The sequence below is a fragment of the Lactuca serriola genome, chromosome 2, assembly GCF_051521515.1.
Source record: "Lactuca serriola cultivar US96UC23 chromosome 2, Lser_US96UC23_V15, whole genome shotgun sequence".
NCBI lineage: Eukaryota > Viridiplantae > Streptophyta > Magnoliopsida > Asterales > Asteraceae > Lactuca > Lactuca serriola.
In genome coordinates, this window is record NC_136409.1 from 227,200,031 (window position 1) to 227,217,831 (window position 17,801).

A 17,801-nucleotide genomic window follows, 5' to 3' on the forward strand; every position below is an offset into this window, starting at 1 on the left:
CTTATGACTCGGTGCTATGGTACTTGTAGGGATGAGAAGACAAGAGAGAACAAAAATGCATGAATTTAAACTAGAATGCATCTAAAAAGTATGAAAATTAGAAAAGAAAGAAAGAAAATATGCAATATTTTTGAATTTTTTTATGCAATTTTTATGAGTGACCTAAATGACTAACTCTAAATGCAACTATATACAACCTAAATGCAATAAAAATAAAAGATTAGATTACCTCACCCCAAGCTTAAAATTAATCATTGTCCTCAATGCTTAGGATGAGAGTAAGGAAGGATCATACCGGGATCAAGGTGGAGGAGGCCCGCGAGGATGGTATGGAAGCAACACATGGGTCGCATAATGATGCTTGGATAGAGTTCTTGGCCGCCTAAATACACATGGATGAAAGCTTGGTCGCGCAAAGGACGCATATAAAATGACTCGAAATTTTCTTATGAAATGACATATTTGCGCGGGTACCCTCGCAAACTTTATGCGGGTGGGGGGCAGGCACGCGCACATGTCAGAATACATCCCATGTTGGGGTAATTTGGAACTTGGAATCTGCGCGGCTGGGGATCGGTCGCGCAACGGCTGCGCGGGCACCCGCTCGCAGCAATCAGAGAGCACCCCATGTTGGTGTAATTTGGAACTCGGGACCTGGGCGGTTGGGATCGGTCGCGCAAAGTCTGCGCGGGCACCCGCGCAACAGTCAAATTTTTGGAATTTTTCAAACTTCACCAAAATCACTAGAAGACTTCTATATGCTTATTTTTAGGCCAACTTCAAGTTTAGAAACACCCAAAACTTCAAGCGGAGATTATTTATTCACAATGCATTTATTTAACGTCTTTGCCAAGACATAGCCCCGCTTCCGTCAATCTTTGTAAATCGGTGTTTCCAATGTTATGTTGTTGAATTCTCCCATGTCAAAGCCTTCATAAAATACTTTCAAATAGTGCCCATTCACTTTGAAGATTTAGTTTGTTTCCAAACTCTTGATTTCAACCACACTAGGATCAAACACTTTTATAACAATGAAAGGTCCATGCCATCGAGATCGTAATTTTCCCTGGAATAACTTTAACCGCGAATGATAAAGAAGAACTGTTTGCCCCGGAATAAAGTGTTTTTGGGTTATGTGCTTGTCATGAAATGCCTTTTTCTTCTCTTTGCACCTTTTGAACCTTTTAATTATCTTCTTCTTGACCACTTCCATCATTGGAGGATCCAATCTTCTTTGAGGTTCCCTCTTAGGATTATAATCATCTTCCATGATTATCTTGTCTGTGCATACATTAGGGCTTATCCTGTTTATTGGCTCAATCACATCAACCCGATACAATGGAGAAATGTTGCTAGGGTACCTCATTCCTTCAAAGGTGTTGAAGTGAATGGTTTCTCCATCAAATTCCATAGTTATCTTTCCTTTATGGACATCAATGATTGTGTGAGCGGTATGCATGAAAGGTCTTCCAAGGAGGATCATAGATGATTTGGAAGGAGTCTTCTCTTCAAGATCAATGACATAAAAATCCGCCAGAAAAACAAGTTGATTAACTTGTACTAACACATCCTCCAACACTCCTCTTGGAGACACACTTGACTTGTCTGCTAATTGAATGATGACTCTCGTTTCTTCCAAAGGTCCAACATTGAGAGATTGAAAAACCGAATATGGCATCACATTGATCGAGGCTCCAAGATCTAACATAGCACTTTCGACATGCAAATCACCAATGGTACAAGGAATAACAAATATTCTCGGATCCTTGCATTTGGGAGGTAAATTCTTTTGGATAACCGCAGACACATTTGCATTGACTTGAATCTTTTCATTTTCCTTGAATTTTCTCTTCTTGGTGCTTAAATCGTTGAGAAATTTTGCATAACTTGGAATTTGCTTAATGGCATCCAATAGTGAAATGTTGAGTTGAACCTTGCGGAAAGTCTCAAGAAACTCTTTCTCTTTTTCTTGTTTCTTTGAGGAAGCCAACCGGGATGGAAAAGGTGGTGGTATGACCAATGGTTTGATGGGTTTGTTGGAAGGATCGGGTTGATCAACATTTGGCACAACCGGTTCCTTTGGAGGAACTAAAACTTTTGGAGGTTCCATAATGATCACTTCATCTTCGTCTTCTCTTGAAAGTCTTTTAGGTTGACTCTCTCCAAGTGTTTTCCCACTTCACAAGGTGATGGCACTCACATTGGGGTTCTTCTCGGTTTGTGATGGAAGTTTACCCCTTTGTTCTATCTTGTTGAGAGTGGTTGCTAAGTCTCCAATTTGTGCTTGAATGTTGGAGAAAGTATTCTTGGTTTCTTATTGAAATTGGGTTTGGATTTGAGCAAGAGAAGTGACAAGTTCTTGAAGGCTCATTTGATGGGTACCACTTGATTGACCTTGTTGTGGAGGTTGTTGGTAATTTGGAGGGTTATAAGAATTTTGTGGATATGGAGGTTTTTGGGATTGGTATTGTGGATGTTGGGGTCTCATCAAAAGATTTGGTGGATTTTGCTTTGGTGGATAAGGGTTATTTTGGTTATTCCTCCAATTTGGGTTGAAATTATTTTGAAATCCCATGGGTCTTGGTTGACTTTGATATCCGCCCATTGCATTCACATCTTCCGGTTCGCTTCCAAGTGTAGGACACTTATCTGTATAATGGCCCGTCATTGCACAAATACCACATACCATTAACTGCTGACCACTTCCCACCACCATTTGACTTGAAATTGTTGAAGAAGTAGTTGTTCGGGTATATTGTGTTGAGGACAACTTGTACACAAATTGTTGAAGCGCTCCCAAAAATCATGAAATGTTTCATTTTCCCCTTGACATATCCCCAAAATGTCACTTCTTTGACTTGAAATGCGGGAGGTGGGATAGAATTTTCTATTGAAGGCCTTGAGTAACTCTTCCCATGTGTGAATAGATCCCGGTGGTAAGTTGAATAACCACTCTCTAGCTTTATCTTCCAAGGTGAGCGGGAATGCGGTTAACTTGAAATCATCCAATGTCACATTGTCGGGCAACATGCTAACACATATCATGTGAAAGGACTTCAAATGCCTTTGAGGATCTTCTCTATCCAAACCATGGAACTTGGTAAGTTGATGTATGAAACTTGACTTCGATTCAATTCCTCGGCGGTTTGCGGGATAAACAATAGCAAGAGGTTTATGAGTAACATCCGTTTCCATCATTTGTCTAAGTGTCAGCTCTTGAGGAGGATTGGGTGGAAAGGGGTGATTGGGATATTGTTGCAAGTAATTGGGTGGTTGATGGTAAGGTGGATATGGGTATTGTTGGGGATTGTAGATTGGTGGTGGATAAGGTTGGTAGTTAGGGTATTGGTTGTTGTTGTGGGTACATTGGGTTTTGGTACATTGGAGGGTGTTGGTAATTGGGTTGATTTAGGTAATGTACTTGTTGAACTTGAAAAGCATTGTCTTGAGGTTGATTGTTTTGGTGGAAGTTTTGGTTTTGCGGTTGTGGCCGGTGGTTGATAATTGGGTTGGTTTTGAGGATGGGCTTGATTCCAAGGTGGCACATCAATGAGAGGTTCTTGTGGTTGTTGTCTTGGTTGATGGGGTGGGGTATTAGCATCTTGATTGATTGGGTTTGGGTTGGGATTGTGAGGTGGAGTGTGATTCATGGCTATGTGGTTTTCAAACGGAATGTCTTCAAAGGAATGACCAACAATTGGAGAATTCGGCTTGGTGTCGGTATCACTTGAAGTATGAACTTGATCTTCTATGTTGATTAGTGGAGAAGAAGAAGAAACTTGAAGTATTTGTTGTTGCTTTGCTTGTTTGGCTAACTTTTTCAACCTTTTTGCTTCTCTTTCAATTTCCGGATTGTAGAGTAGTTCACCGGTTCTTGTAGACCTATGCATAAACAATCAAATAACAATAACCAATTTCCCCGACAACGGCGCCAAAACTTGGTGGGATGTCAAGCCCACCAAGCAAATTACACCCTTTGATTGCTAAATAAACGTAATATAATGGTAAAAAGGGGTATTGATCCTCGGAGAAATGGTTGTATTCATTCACCAATGGAATTCAATAGAACTAGTGAAATTAATCTAACTAACTACAATTAAACTAAAAGGGGGGGTTGTTTGATTAATTGAAAACTAAAATACTTGAATAACTAAAAACCTTGCAATTAAGCAAGTTGATGAGATGCTCAAAGGTTGGGAATAATTGGTTAACTAAGGCAATTCAACAAGCAATTAATCCCAAGAAATCAATTAGCTTTAAGAATGAAGGAATCCCCAATTCCTAAAGGATGTCAAATGCTTACACATCCATAAAGAAGATATGACTCATAAGCTAGAGATGATTTCTACCATCATAAAGCCTTTGTTCTAGATATATTCAATGATCCAATGCAAAATCAATGAAATAAATCAACCATTGCTCAATCAAATACTAAGCTCATGATCAAAGCATCAAATAAGCATAAGAATTGCAAACTAGAGTCATAAACATGGAATAAATTGGTAATCCACATAAATCCTTCAAAACCCACAAACATTCATTGATTTTCAGCCAAAGTCAACCAAATAAGAGTATTAGCCACTCATGGCAACAAAGTAACAAGAGCAATAATCTAATTGCATAAAGAAACTACCTAAGATTTGGAAAGATGAAAGGAAAATGATTTCTAGCTCCCAAAATCGCCTCTTGCAGGTCTCCAATGGTGGAAAAATGTGAATGAGCCTCTAGATCTGATCCCCAAAGGTTATGGTGTGCCAAATGACCAAAATGCCCAAACTGGGCAGTTGCGCGGGTACCCGCGCGACGAAAATTCCACTCGCGCAAATGTTGCTGTCATACTATTAGTCATTCCTTCCACCACTCCACCCTTCCACTACCAAAGATTCCTTTGGTCCCCCCTTGTCCATGTAATTTGAAATGCACCAATCATCATTTAGCCACCAAATGGATGCTCCAAGCCCAAAATTAGAATTTTATGATCCATGTTCACAAGCCCAAATAATCCAAGCCAATAACTTTCAAAGCCCAATTCTTCTTCTTTGACTCCGCCAAGCCCAATAATGCCTCGGAAGCCCACTAAGCCCATCTCCAATCAACCCGCAACCGCAACAAGCACCAAAACCCTACAAAATTCCTCATGCAACATAAAAAGCACCCGGTATGATCCATAATAAAGAAAATAAAGAATATACACTGCAATAATGATAAAAAGACCAAAAAAAATCTAAAATAAACTAATAAAAATAAGGAAATAAAATAAGCTATCACCTAACTAAAAGTACCTACAGTACACGATAGTTACATAGAAAATGCCACATAGGACATAGACTAGAAAAGGAATCCTTTAACAAGGAAGGAAAATAAAGCCTTTCCTATTGGTGACGGTCATCCCTCTGGTGAATTCTTAGTTCATCCAGTTGGCGTTCCATGTCAAGTAGGTGTCTTTCGTACACCCTCTGGCGTACTCGGAGCTCTATGACTTCGGTTCGTGTTTCAGCTAGTGCTTGTAGCAGGGTTTCATGGTCTCTCTCGGATCTCTCACGAGCATCTTCCAGACGAATGGTGCGGAGGGTATGCATTCTCGCATTGGTGACAACTTCCGTGATTTGATGTAGGCCTGTCCTGCCTTGAATCTTATTTCGGGCCACTCTGCGGACCGGGATTGGCAAGACTCTGTCTGCTGATCCCCCTTCGCTCAGGTTATAAAAGCTACGGTCTCCATTAAATGGCATGGGTTGATCCTGCCCTTGGCTCCATGTTTCCAAACTTTCCACCCGCGATGGCGTCGGGCCTTGAAAAGCCGGACGAGGGTTAGGATTTGGGACAAGAGCCATCGGGGGTAGATTCTCTACTTCAGGCTCGGAGTCGGAACCATCTCCTAAGCCTTTAGCCTGGTGACCATCCACATGAATTAGGTGGTCATTTCCTAGATTAGCTTCAAACCCGCCTTCATTACCTTGGTTAGGGAAGTACAAGTTGTCGTAGGGATGGAACTCAGCCATATTATCTACCCAAGAAAAGAGATACACTACAAGAAAAATAGCCTTTTACGACGTGCAAACCATGACACTCGGTGATTTATGTTACGCAAAGGAGAGTGACATTAAAAGAGTGTCGTCTATTCAAAAAATTTAAGGATTTAGGTCACGCATTATTGCGTGCCCTTAAATAGTGTCTCATGTAAAAAAATTAAAAACACGGAGGGCACTCGTGCGTCCTCTGTGAATGTCGTTTTATATTTTTTTAAGAAACGCGTGTCTCTAAGAGGGAAAATGAAATCCCCAAATTTTTTAAACACCCGCCTTCTTCTCCTACATTCATTTCCATATGACTCTCATATCTACCCTACATCGTCTCCACCTCTCACCCACATCCACTGCCTCACAAAATTTTCACAAGCTAACGATTCCATAGCCTACTAGCGATTGAGGGTTATTTTCACATCTGCTCTACTTCCCATCGTCCATCTACTTCTGCCCTAGATCCGACGATTGAAGATTACAAATATGTGTAGGGTTTTATTTTATTTTAAGCTTCCAGTTCTCCTGTTTCCGTGGTGATCGACCGGTGGTGAAACGATTCAGCGCCAAAAAAAGAAGCGGCTCTCCATTCTCTTCTCGAATGAGATTTCTAAGGATTTACATCGGTATCTCAAGCGACTTCAACTCTTTTCACAGATTTCTTCCCATCTGATTTTATGATTTCAGATTTCTTATTGGCGACTCATTTCCTCTCCCATCGAGTTCGAAATTTTCACTCAAGGAAGTAATGACAGCGGAAGATGATGAAGGGCCTTCAATGGTGCTTTGTTTATTACACTATGGTAGCGGAGATGACGGTGTTGTTGATAGCCCTAAACAATAGTCATCTTAAAAGAAATTATCAAAGAGAAAGGTACGTATCAGTTCTAGAGTTCTTATATAAAATTAGGTCAGTTGTACCCTTCTTATATAAAATTAATGAAATCGATTTTAAAAGCAAGCCATAATATTGATTTTGAAATCGAGCCCCAGATTTCGGAATATAGCCCTGCCTGTTACCATTAAAATTTACCCCTGCTTCTGATTTTTTAGCTTCCTGGTCAGGCCGACTCATAGAACTATTCCCCACAAACCCTTTGACTTCCGAAACAGCACCCCCATCCTTGTTCTTTCCCATAACCTTGTTACTTTTCCAACTTTGCTCCTGTTCAATCTTTGAATCATTAGACTTTCCTTTCATTGGCTGAATATTCCCATAATACCCCTGCCCATTTTTACCTCCTGTCTTCCCACCTTTATCAAAACTAAATTCCAAATTTTCCTGATTATTCCCATTATACCCTTGATAGCGAATTCCAGCAGAAGCCCCAGAATTTCCAATTTTCGGATAATTCCCTTTTTGCCCCTGCTTGTGGTTTCCAGCAAAAACCCCTGAACCTTCATTTTTCGAGAAATTCCCTTGATGCCCCTGACTCGAAAACTGTTTTTCCCCCCCTGTAGCTTCTTTTGAAAACAAATTTCCATTATTTCCTTTGGTTTTCTTCACCACATCAACAAACCCATCATTTTGTTCCTTAACTTCTTTAGTGCTGGCAAGAAGCACTTGCATAAGATCCACAGTAGCTCCTTCTTTTCCTTTCTCTATTTTACTTCTCTCCTCTTCTTCTTTCATCTGAATAGCAGTAACATCAATCGAGATTAGTGGAAATTGGTTTTTATTTTTTATAGTTGATACTTGAGAAAACCTTATATGTTTTTTTTATTTTGTGAAAATTAATTCCAGGTGAAAACAGAAAATGGTATGTTGTGTTAGAAAATGACAATCATACCCTTGGTCACAGTAGTCTCATATCATTATTTCCATTCTCACCTTCACTCCAATGCCCATTATTAGAAGAAATCAATGAGCTCCTTGCCAGCTGCTGCTGCTGGAAGTCGGTCTGATAATGAGATGAAAGATGATTGTTGCCAACCATCCTTGAAGGATTTGCAGCATAAAGTTTCTCTTGGTCATGCCATACACTGTTATATAGTTCATGGTTCTACATAAAGTGAAAACTTTTGCTTTTAGGTCATCCAAATGTACAATGTGATTTTTCTTAACATCAGGTACAAATGTAGATTTTTCATAACAGCAGATCTATAGTCATATTGTAAAAATCATACCTTGAGCTATAGAACTCAAACGGACCCCAAACCAGTTCCCAAAGTTCACAAATTGAGTTGGCTAACTTTCTTAAGCAGCCCAACTTCACTGGTAAGGACTTTATCTATGTGCAAGAATGGAATCTTTGCTGTTAGGTCTGATCCGGGTCTGTTCTGATATGTCATTTTGTTTTCATCATTTATAAGGCTTGGAAAAGGATCCAGAGTGATTCCAAGTTTCTATATGTTCCTGATATTATGAACTTAAGATCTGGAGCAGATGGGGTGTTATTTCCAATTATAAATTGGTTAGAATTGATCCAGACTCCAGATCAGTGGGCAGTCACCAGCTTTTACTAGTGTTGTGATTGTCCACAATTTGAATTTTATATCCGGAGCTTGGGAAATGATTTTCATTCAATTCCAACTCTGAGACTTTCATTTGTATGTCCTTTACTTCTTTGAATTTTGGTATGGACGAATTCTACTCACAAGTTGGGTAGAATTGGCCAACCTCACTTGACTGTCTTGTTGGAGATAGAAGTGATACACCTTTTTGTAAAATTCATATTTAATTCATCCTTGGGAGTTAGAAGGATTTCTTTATAGTTCTGGAATGCTGAACAATCATAGTTTTCTATAAAATTTAGTTAAAGCTATGTTTCTGTTTTAGATTTTGGAGTAAATCCGTTTTGAACAGCAGGTCTGTTTTAGAGACCTTGCTGTGATTACTCTTTTCTCAACTCATAGCTTCATTACTTCTCCTTTCTAACCTTTAGTCCTTCTAAGATGGGTTTTAAAAGTTTAAAATTTTTGCAAGTGTGCTATTGAAAATGAAGATAAACCCAATTGTGCTACTGAAAATGAAGAGCTTGTTCAGGTATCTCAATTTCCAGACATACCCTTTTGGGTTTTTCACTTTCCTGAAATACCCTTTTTGATCTTTTACAATTTCCAAAAATACCCTTCTTGGTGCCTAGGAGTTACAGTGTTACCAGTTGCAGTTGTAATATATATATATATATATATATATATATATATATATATATATATATATATATATAGGTTGCAGGACAATGGTGAACAGTCAAGATTCGTATGCACAACCAGTTGAAGTTGCAGCCACACATGGTGTGGTGGATGTGTACCATGCATACGGTGGGGCTGCAAGCGGACAAAACCTTCCTGTTCAGGTTACTTATGCTGAAAACTATGGTACCCAGCAAGATCCCTACTCTTCTGCACACACATCATATTACACACATCATAATCAAAAAGTTTATAACATCAATTCCGATAATATACTATATTCACTATTGTTATTGTGGCCTTTCAGGTTTTGTTTAAGAATCTGAATGTTGATTTGAAGGAAGTAAGCCCATCATCCCTTCTTATGGACAAAGTGAGAGAAGTTGAAGGAAGCCCTGATTTTTCCAACAAGATGTCGGGTCAACTCAACAACCACCAATGGTTGGAGAAGTTAAAAAAACAAAGTATTATCTTATTGATTAGCGATTACTGGTGTTGAGCTTTAAGCAATTTCAGGCCCTCTATTTATTAATCTTTTATAAGCTAGATTGTTGTTTTCTTTCCTTTTTATAAGTTGAATTGTGGCTAGAAATTATAGTCATCTATTCAAAGAAGGTGTTGGAACGTGAGTTCAAATTGATGACCCTTTTACATATAAATTTGATTAACAGATTGTACAATGAAATGCAAAGAATAATTATGGGAAGGAGGTTAAGTATTAATCTCATGAATGCTACAAACGTATTTGTTTCTCTCAATTCACCTTTTGAAGGACCTGGCACGTGTCTATATTACAGAACCTGTAAGTTTTTTTTCCTTTCTTTTATGGGTAAACTACAGGAAATAACCTCCTACTTTATTACTTTGTATAGGATGTATATGTAACAATTCTTTACACATGATATCAAACAGGAAAATGAGGTAGCTAACTAAACTAACTACTTCAATTTTCATATACTTCAATAAAAAATTAGAATATATTATGTTTGTTAATGATTTTGTATTGCAGGTACCTTTTCAACACTTTGCTGAGAAAATTGGTGGCTATCTTTTGAATAGGAGGAGTTAGTAGGTATTTAGACATGCATACCAAAGATAACATTTTGTACAGAGAGTTCTTGGCACATAGGAAGCTAGATAATGCAATTGTATATAAATGAGTTCATTTTTTTATAACATTTACTCACTACTGGAATAGTTATTTGTATGTGACATATTAGTGAAATGAATTATCTTTGTTATTTATGGTATTTTATTTTGTATTATGAGATTTTTAATGTATTATTTAATTTGAAAATTAGAAAAATCTATAAATAATATTTTTTTTAAACATTTAAAATTATGATACGCAAAAATGTGTGTCATCTTCATTTATGACATGGCCTTTCTTGACAGTGGCTTTCTTGATACGCATTGCGTGTCATTAACACGTGCGTCGTAAGGTTACGACACGTGAATGCGTATCGTCTTCCTTTATGACAGGGCCTTCCTTGATACGCATTGCGTGTCGTAAACGCGCGTCGTAAATGCGCGTCGTAAATGAGCGTCGTAAATGCGCGTCGTCTTTCTTTATGACAGAGCCTTCCTTGACGCGCATTTGCGCGTCGTCTGAGCCTTTTACGACGCGCAATGAGCGTCGTAAAAGGCTGTTTTTCTTGTAGTGATATAATAATCTAGCACATAAGTAGCTTATAGTAACACAAAATACTCCTATAGTATTTTAGGTTTAGGTTCTATTGTTCTCGTTGTGGTATTGTGGGTATGTTTTTAGACTTGTTGCAACCTCACAACCACACTTAGGCCCATACTAGTCAACCCTCAGATAATATAGTTGATCAGGCTATATCTTCTCAGTTTTGACTATATGTCTCTAAGTCTACTTGTGCTGCCCAACAATCGTAATACTTTTGTACTGTCCTAGTTACACTGATTTTAGTATGAATGCAAGCACATATACTTAATTAAATATTTTATTATTTAAAGTATAAACTCTTGTTTAGATTATTTTAATCCCATTGTATTTATAGTCTGTATATCTTTTATGGGTTGATATACTCAATTCACTATAAACAATGCTCTGACACTAATCTGTCACACCCCAAAACCATGAATGGCGGAAACGTTCGGGGGCGGAGGACGTCATGTACAGTATCACAACAATGAATAGTAGTAAACAAGCAACAACATCATCCATTGCATTAATAATATAATTTTAATACAAATGTGTTCAGACATGTTTAATAGACACTAAAGTATAAATCAAAATGAAAGATGAGTCTTGAACGAGCTGCATCTTCTCTAAACCTTGCAACGGTACCAGTCTACTACTGACCTGAGGATACAAGTTATTTTGAAAGAGAGTATCAGCTTTAAAGCTGGTGAGATCATAAGTATTTTAGTGTCTGAATTTGTAAGAAAGTATTTGTAAGTATGTGAAGTGTAAGTATGTAAAAGTGTTGAACCTCCTAGAAAACCCTATGTTTCCTACTAAAAGTAGCCTTTTACCAAGGCATCTAGTATCTGTGTGTCTCTTGTAATGTATTTTCCCAAATCTGACGATCATTAACCAAAAATATAGTTTTTACATTACCGTGCATCGTGTGAATGTTCATGACGTGAATGTAATGGGAAAAATATTATAGTACTGTAGTATTGTAATAAGTAACTACTGCTGTACTAACTACCTTAAACCAATTGTAATTTAAAGTAACATGTGATCAGCCTGTACCCTGCTACTGACTCTAGTAAAACGACGATGTAAGACGCCGTAAGAAATGACATTTGGCACCCGTAGACTTGCAAGTCCCACTGTAGCGAACATCAAGGTGTATGATAGTCAATCCAGTATAGATCTATACGCAAACTCATACACTCCCCAATTAAGGAGATTTTGGATACAAAAACAGCCATGGCAGGTAGTGCCATGCCTCGTCTAGTGGCTCACATAACTGCATGAATGTATATGTAATGAATGTGCTAGCTATATTGTATGTTCTCCCTCTGTCTAGCCTGTATGTATTGTAATGTTCTATGTGTACTAGCTGTAATGTGTGTTCTATCTCTATCTAGCAAGTATTGAAATGTACTGTGTGTACTAGCTGTAATGTGTGTTCTCTCTCTATCTAGCAAGTTATTGAAATGTACTATGTGTACTAGCTGTAATGTGTATTCCCTCTCTATCTAGAAAGTATTGACTCATGAATGAACTAACTAATTGTATGATTCTTCGTTCTAGTAATAGTATTAGTAACTTCCTAAACTACGCCTATCGTAGTTTACTAGTAATATGACCTGTACGTATGAACATGAGCGTATACTCTTGCTACCCAAGGGTATTGAATTGACTGATAGAACTTTTATGTCTATATTTGTATACATAATATATAAATAATAGTTAGACGACATTCGGATGAATAACCGATGCCCTAAAGCCACATCCCAACGAGGAAAAGGAGATAAAGCGAGCTAGCCTTCCTAAGTCCTTTAAACATTACTTATATAACTATACATATATAGGCATGCAATTGACAATATAAAAGTATAAAAGAAGTTTTGTAAAACCTTATGAAAGTTTAACAACTAAGAAAAGATGACTTGATGTCAGTTTGTAAAATGGTTGGAAAGCAGTTTATTTGATAAGAACAGTTTTAAGTATAAAGAAAACCTTTGTTCTGAAACACAATTGTAACAGGGTTTGAAAAGAAACATTCAGTATGTAAGACAGTTTAACAAAGAGTTTTAAACGAGTAAAAATGTTTTGGAAATCCATTTGAAGTAATATGTTTGGTAAAACAGCTAAAAGTGTAGTAAATCCATTTGTATGTTAGTTGCTAATCACATGTGATTGATATAATAACTAGCATGATTCAACTTGTATCCCCTCCATAAAAGCATTTAAAAACAATTAAGAAGTTAATTATGGGGTATGAACTAACTTGTAGTGAGTGGTTTGGATGAACGGACTGAATAGGATGCTAAGTGTCAAGTGAAGACTTGAGCACACACAAGGATCCTAATTAACATATAATAACACATATATGTATCCAATTAGTCTTTAAACAACTAAGTAACCAATATTAGACATCCTAAGACATGTAAAACACTTGATCTAAGGGCTATAAGTCCTAAGGATTGCATCTAAGGGTTGTAGGACTTGGCTATTGAGTTTAGGGTTCAAGACAACCCCTTACATGAGTTTACGGATTTATGACGATAACTCATTGAGTTTACGGCCGTAAACTCATGCTTCTTTGACCACATTGTGTTTTGAAGCCTTATAAGTCCTTAGAAGCAATTCTACTTGAAGTATAAGTCTATGGAAGTGATTGTGGCATCAAATCATTCCTATATGTAGTTTACGTCCCCTGGACCACTTCTCCATGTGTTTATGGCCATAAACACATATTTTCTATGGTATTTTGATGTTTTCTAGTCCTAAACACATCATGGAAGGGGTATAGGCTAGTTTCTAAAGCTTGGGAAAGGTACTAGGGTCTCTTTGGCACACTTTTTAGGGTTTACGGTCCAAGAACATCTTGGACCGTAAACACCTTTAATCTTGACTTTCTTGGGTGTTTTCTTGATGTATAGAAGTGTAACAAACCTTAAGATACTCTAGGATAGAAGTACTTATAGGATAAAGGCTTGAAATGGTACCAAAAGGCCAATAACACTAGTGTATGTTCTTGGTGTTCTTGGTGAAACTTGAAGATCTAACCTTTTGGAAAGATTTCACGGATGGAAGTGTGTTAAAACACTAGATTAAGTAATATCTCAACTTAAAAGGGTTAGAAACACTTACAATATTGAAGAATCAAGAAGAAAAGTCGTAGCTACTTGAGAGAGAATTGAGTTTGGATCTTGAGAAGTGAAAAAGTGTGAAAAATGGCTAAGTGTCATATATATAGTCACTAGGGTTTACGGTCCAAATACCATTTGGGCCGTAAACTCCAAACTCTTGAAGTTTTTGGAACTTTAATGATGCCCAATAAACCCTAGGGCATCCTCTCTCCTAATTTCTCTTAAAGTGCTAATCCTAAAATGCTCAAACTTATTCCAAAAAGCTTGAAAATTAGCAGAAACTGTTCTGACTTCTAATGAAGTGAAGGGTTGTACAGAATAGAAATTTCGGGTTGTCACACCGACCACCACCTTCACAACCCCTCACAGCCTCCATCCGATCGTGTAGCACCACCAAACACACATCCCTTCACCCCCTGCTCTAAAAAATCAAAAGAGAAAGATGAAGGGCTTCGCTCCCAGGTTGATGGATCAAGAAATGAATGGCTTATGCACTCCACGACTTTCTTATGTTATTATAAGACTGAATTTAGCTTCCAACCCTAGTCAGCAAGCTTCAAATCGACCCCTGGTGTCTTCCCCTCAATTTATATCCGTTAAACGCCCCATCTGAAACCCTAGCCGCCAAGAAACCCTGACTTTCAGATCTCGATCTCCTTTTCTCGTCGTCAGCTGTGGAGGCTCAAATGAAGGACATCAACGATCGAAGCGGGTGTTTGGGGTGGTGCTACCTGACCGGTGGGAGGCGGAGGGGCAGCTTAGGCCAGTGACAGCCGCCGATTTATTCTTCTTTGGCCGGTGGTAAGCAAGAAACCTGTGTGTGTGAGAGAGAGAGAGAGAGAGAGAGAGAGATTTTCTTTTATTTGTTATATTTTTTTAGTTAAAAAATAATTAAATAACAAAAAAAAAAGCAAAAAACAAATGGAAAAGGGCAAATCCATCATTTTTAGATTTTTTAAATTGTTTTGGACTAAAACCGCAACAAAATGAAAACTTTTGGACTATTGATGCTAATCCAAACCTGTTTGGCTCAAAATAGCATTTTTGGACATACCACAGATATCATTCTCGCAATTTTGTCAAATGAAATATGTATTAGTTTGGTATGGTTAGAGCAACAAACATGGATTTTTTAAGAATCTCATTTTTTGGTAGACGAACAGATATTAGCCCAAAAAAACTTGGATAGGGGTATCCAACGTCTTCCTAACCATCAATCAGAACAAAATATAAACATCTCTTATCAAATTTGATTTTGAGATCACAAGTTATGATTATGTCACAACTACTACTAGTATCGTAGGCTTGATACATAATCACTAAATCTACATAAATAATTTTATAATATCAAATTTGAATGAAATTCTTACGGTTTATAGGACATAAACAAATTAACAAAACTTTGTTTTCTCACAAAATAAGGTCAGTTCGGCAAAACAATGTTTTTTTTTAATGAATCATTCAAATCCTATTTTGTCATAGATAATTTATTAGAACTATTATATTACTACTTCTCGTATAAGCATTAGAACTGTCAGAATCGGAACTAGAACTGTCAGAATCGGAACTGGACCAGAACGGAACCGGAACCGGACCAGATCCGGAACCAGAATTGGTAATAAGGTCCGGTTACCGGTTCTCAATTTTTATGAAAACGGGACCCGGTTCTAAAAACCGGAATCGTTTGACATTTTTCCCGTTTTTTAAGATGTGCATAACTCATTCATATGAAGTCGGAATTACTTGATTTTTTTCCAACATGTTATTTGGAGTTTGTAATTCTATTTTGACTGTACAAACATATATTTTGGTTAGATATTGAATCAGACACATGCCCCGAAAGAAAGAATATCTATGTTGTGTTTTTTAAATTTAAGCACTTTTTGTTTTTCTAAATTTGTCCCATTTTTTTAAATGTGCATAACTCATTCATTTGATGTCGGAATTACTTCATTTTTTTCAGCATGTAATTTTGTGTTTGTACTTCATTTTAGACTGTACAAACACATATTTTGGTAAGATATTGAATCAGTTATAGACCTCGGAAGATAGCATATCAATGATACATATTTTCTGTTTCAGCATTTTTTATTTTATTTTTGGAATCTGTCCCGCTTTTAAAATGTGCATAACTCACTCAAATGAAGTCGGAATTACTTAATTCTTTTTTCATCATGTAATTGAGTGTTTATACTTCAATTTACAATGTAAAAAGTCATAATTTGGTTACATAATGAATCATTTACAAGTTCCGAAAGTTAACATCTCATCTACATCATTTTAACCGGTTCTAGTTTGAAAAATAATCGAAAACCGGGACTGGAACCGGTGCTAGAACCGATGGTCCTGTTCCCGGTTCTTATAATATAGGGAAACCGGTTCCGGTTCCGAACTGGTCCGGTTCTAAAGCTCATCCCTAGTCATTAGTCGTGTGGGGATCGAATTTCATAAAAGCTTATTTTATGTCAAACTAAAAGCTTATTTTTTGTCACATCCCGACCGGCGGCGGAAGCAGGTCCGGTCCATAAGTTTTCCATACCCTGGATGAAAAGACTTAATAATGCCCTTGTTTTCATATTTTATACCATACGGTACACACTAAACCTATATACAACATAAAATTATAAAGTGTCCTGATTATATACGAGTTTTGTAAAACTCATTGATGGGATTTGAGCATAACAACATCCTATGTGTTTATGTAACCCTAATTGCTTTGGATCTAAGTTTTTCACTAATTGAACATGCAAAAGAAATTCCAAAGCAATAACCCTAGATCTAGCATATATAATTCGAAATTCATATATGAAAAGGGTTATGAAGATTACCTTGCTTGTTATATTGTAATAACAAGAATTCATAGCTAGATCTTGACCTTTGAAAGCTTTAATGCCCACATGTTGCACCTCTAATGGCTCACAAACACTTGGAGCAAGAGGAGGGATAATGTAGAATTTCGGCTAGGGTTTCTCCAATGAAGCAGTGGTCGAAAATCCTTAGTGAAAGGGTTCTTAAATAGCTGAGGCTGCTAGGGTTTTCAGGTGGAAACCCTAATCTCTTGCTTAGGCCCTAAGCGGTTCATGGACTTCCCCTTCTAAAGGCCTTGGATGAATTCTATAGGGCCTCCCTATAGATTTCGTCTACTCCATCCAAAAGGAGTTCAGCAGCCCAGTTTTGCAACTAGCAATGATTTGCAAAACAGTCCCCGTTCTTTTAATCAGTTCCTTTGATCCCAAAATTCCAAATTAATTTCTGATCAAATGCTAAGTAAATAATATGATTTCTTATTAATATATTATTCTCATAATATATTAATAAATCATTTATTAACCTCTCTCTCTCTCCTTAAGTCATCCTGTCAAGTTGCTAAAGTGAATCCAACCCAAAAGGACCATGCTACTATCAAATCAAGTTCATACCAATTATAGTTATGGACTTAGACACCTAATCCAATAGTCTCCCACTTGGATAAGTCTAATAACTATAATTGCAAGTACGACTTCAGAATCTGATTAGCAATCATAGCTCTCAAAAGCCGTTGTCGAACTCTGACCCAGTCAGTCGTGTCCTTAAGATAAGGGATCATATAATCCTCCGTTCTGTGGACAAAGACATGGAACATAATCATTCTCATTTTCCAACGGTTTCTTTCCCGATTTCTGATTTGTATGACAAGGAACTTAATTGAACACATCAATACAGTCCTGATCGGTCCCGATACATAAGTCAATACTAAATCATCGAGGGGCCCAAGATATCACTTTTACTCCTTGAGATAAAAGGAAAAGATAAACTTTGAATTATATGTTTGTAATATTTACTCATCAAATCCTACACAACAATGTG

General features: G+C 37.3%; 1 protein-coding gene across 1 annotated transcript; it reads right to left on the reverse strand.

The window, feature by feature from the left end:
• Positions 1-973: 973 nt before the first annotated feature.
• LOC145090139 (uncharacterized) lies at positions 974-2,110 on the reverse strand. Its single transcript, XM_079028474.1, has 2 exons — positions 1,597-2,110; positions 974-1,506 (listed from the first exon to the last, which is right to left on the reverse strand). Exons 1-2 carry the CDS (start codon positions 2,108-2,110, stop codon positions 974-976), a joined length of 1,047 nt encoding a protein of 348 aa, XP_078884600.1.
• Positions 2,111-17,801: the final 15,691 nt, after the last annotated feature.

Excerpts from the sequence above, each read along its gene's own strand:
- LOC145090139 (XM_079028474.1), bottom strand. The coding sequence starts at position 2,110 with ATGGAACCTCCAAAAGTTTTAGTTCCTCCAAAGGAACCGGTTGTGCCA. Across the intron at positions 1,507-1,596 it reads TCAATTAGCAGACAAGTCAA|AGAAGACTCCTTCCAAATCA; the intron begins GTGTGTCTCCAA and ends TTGATCTTGAAG.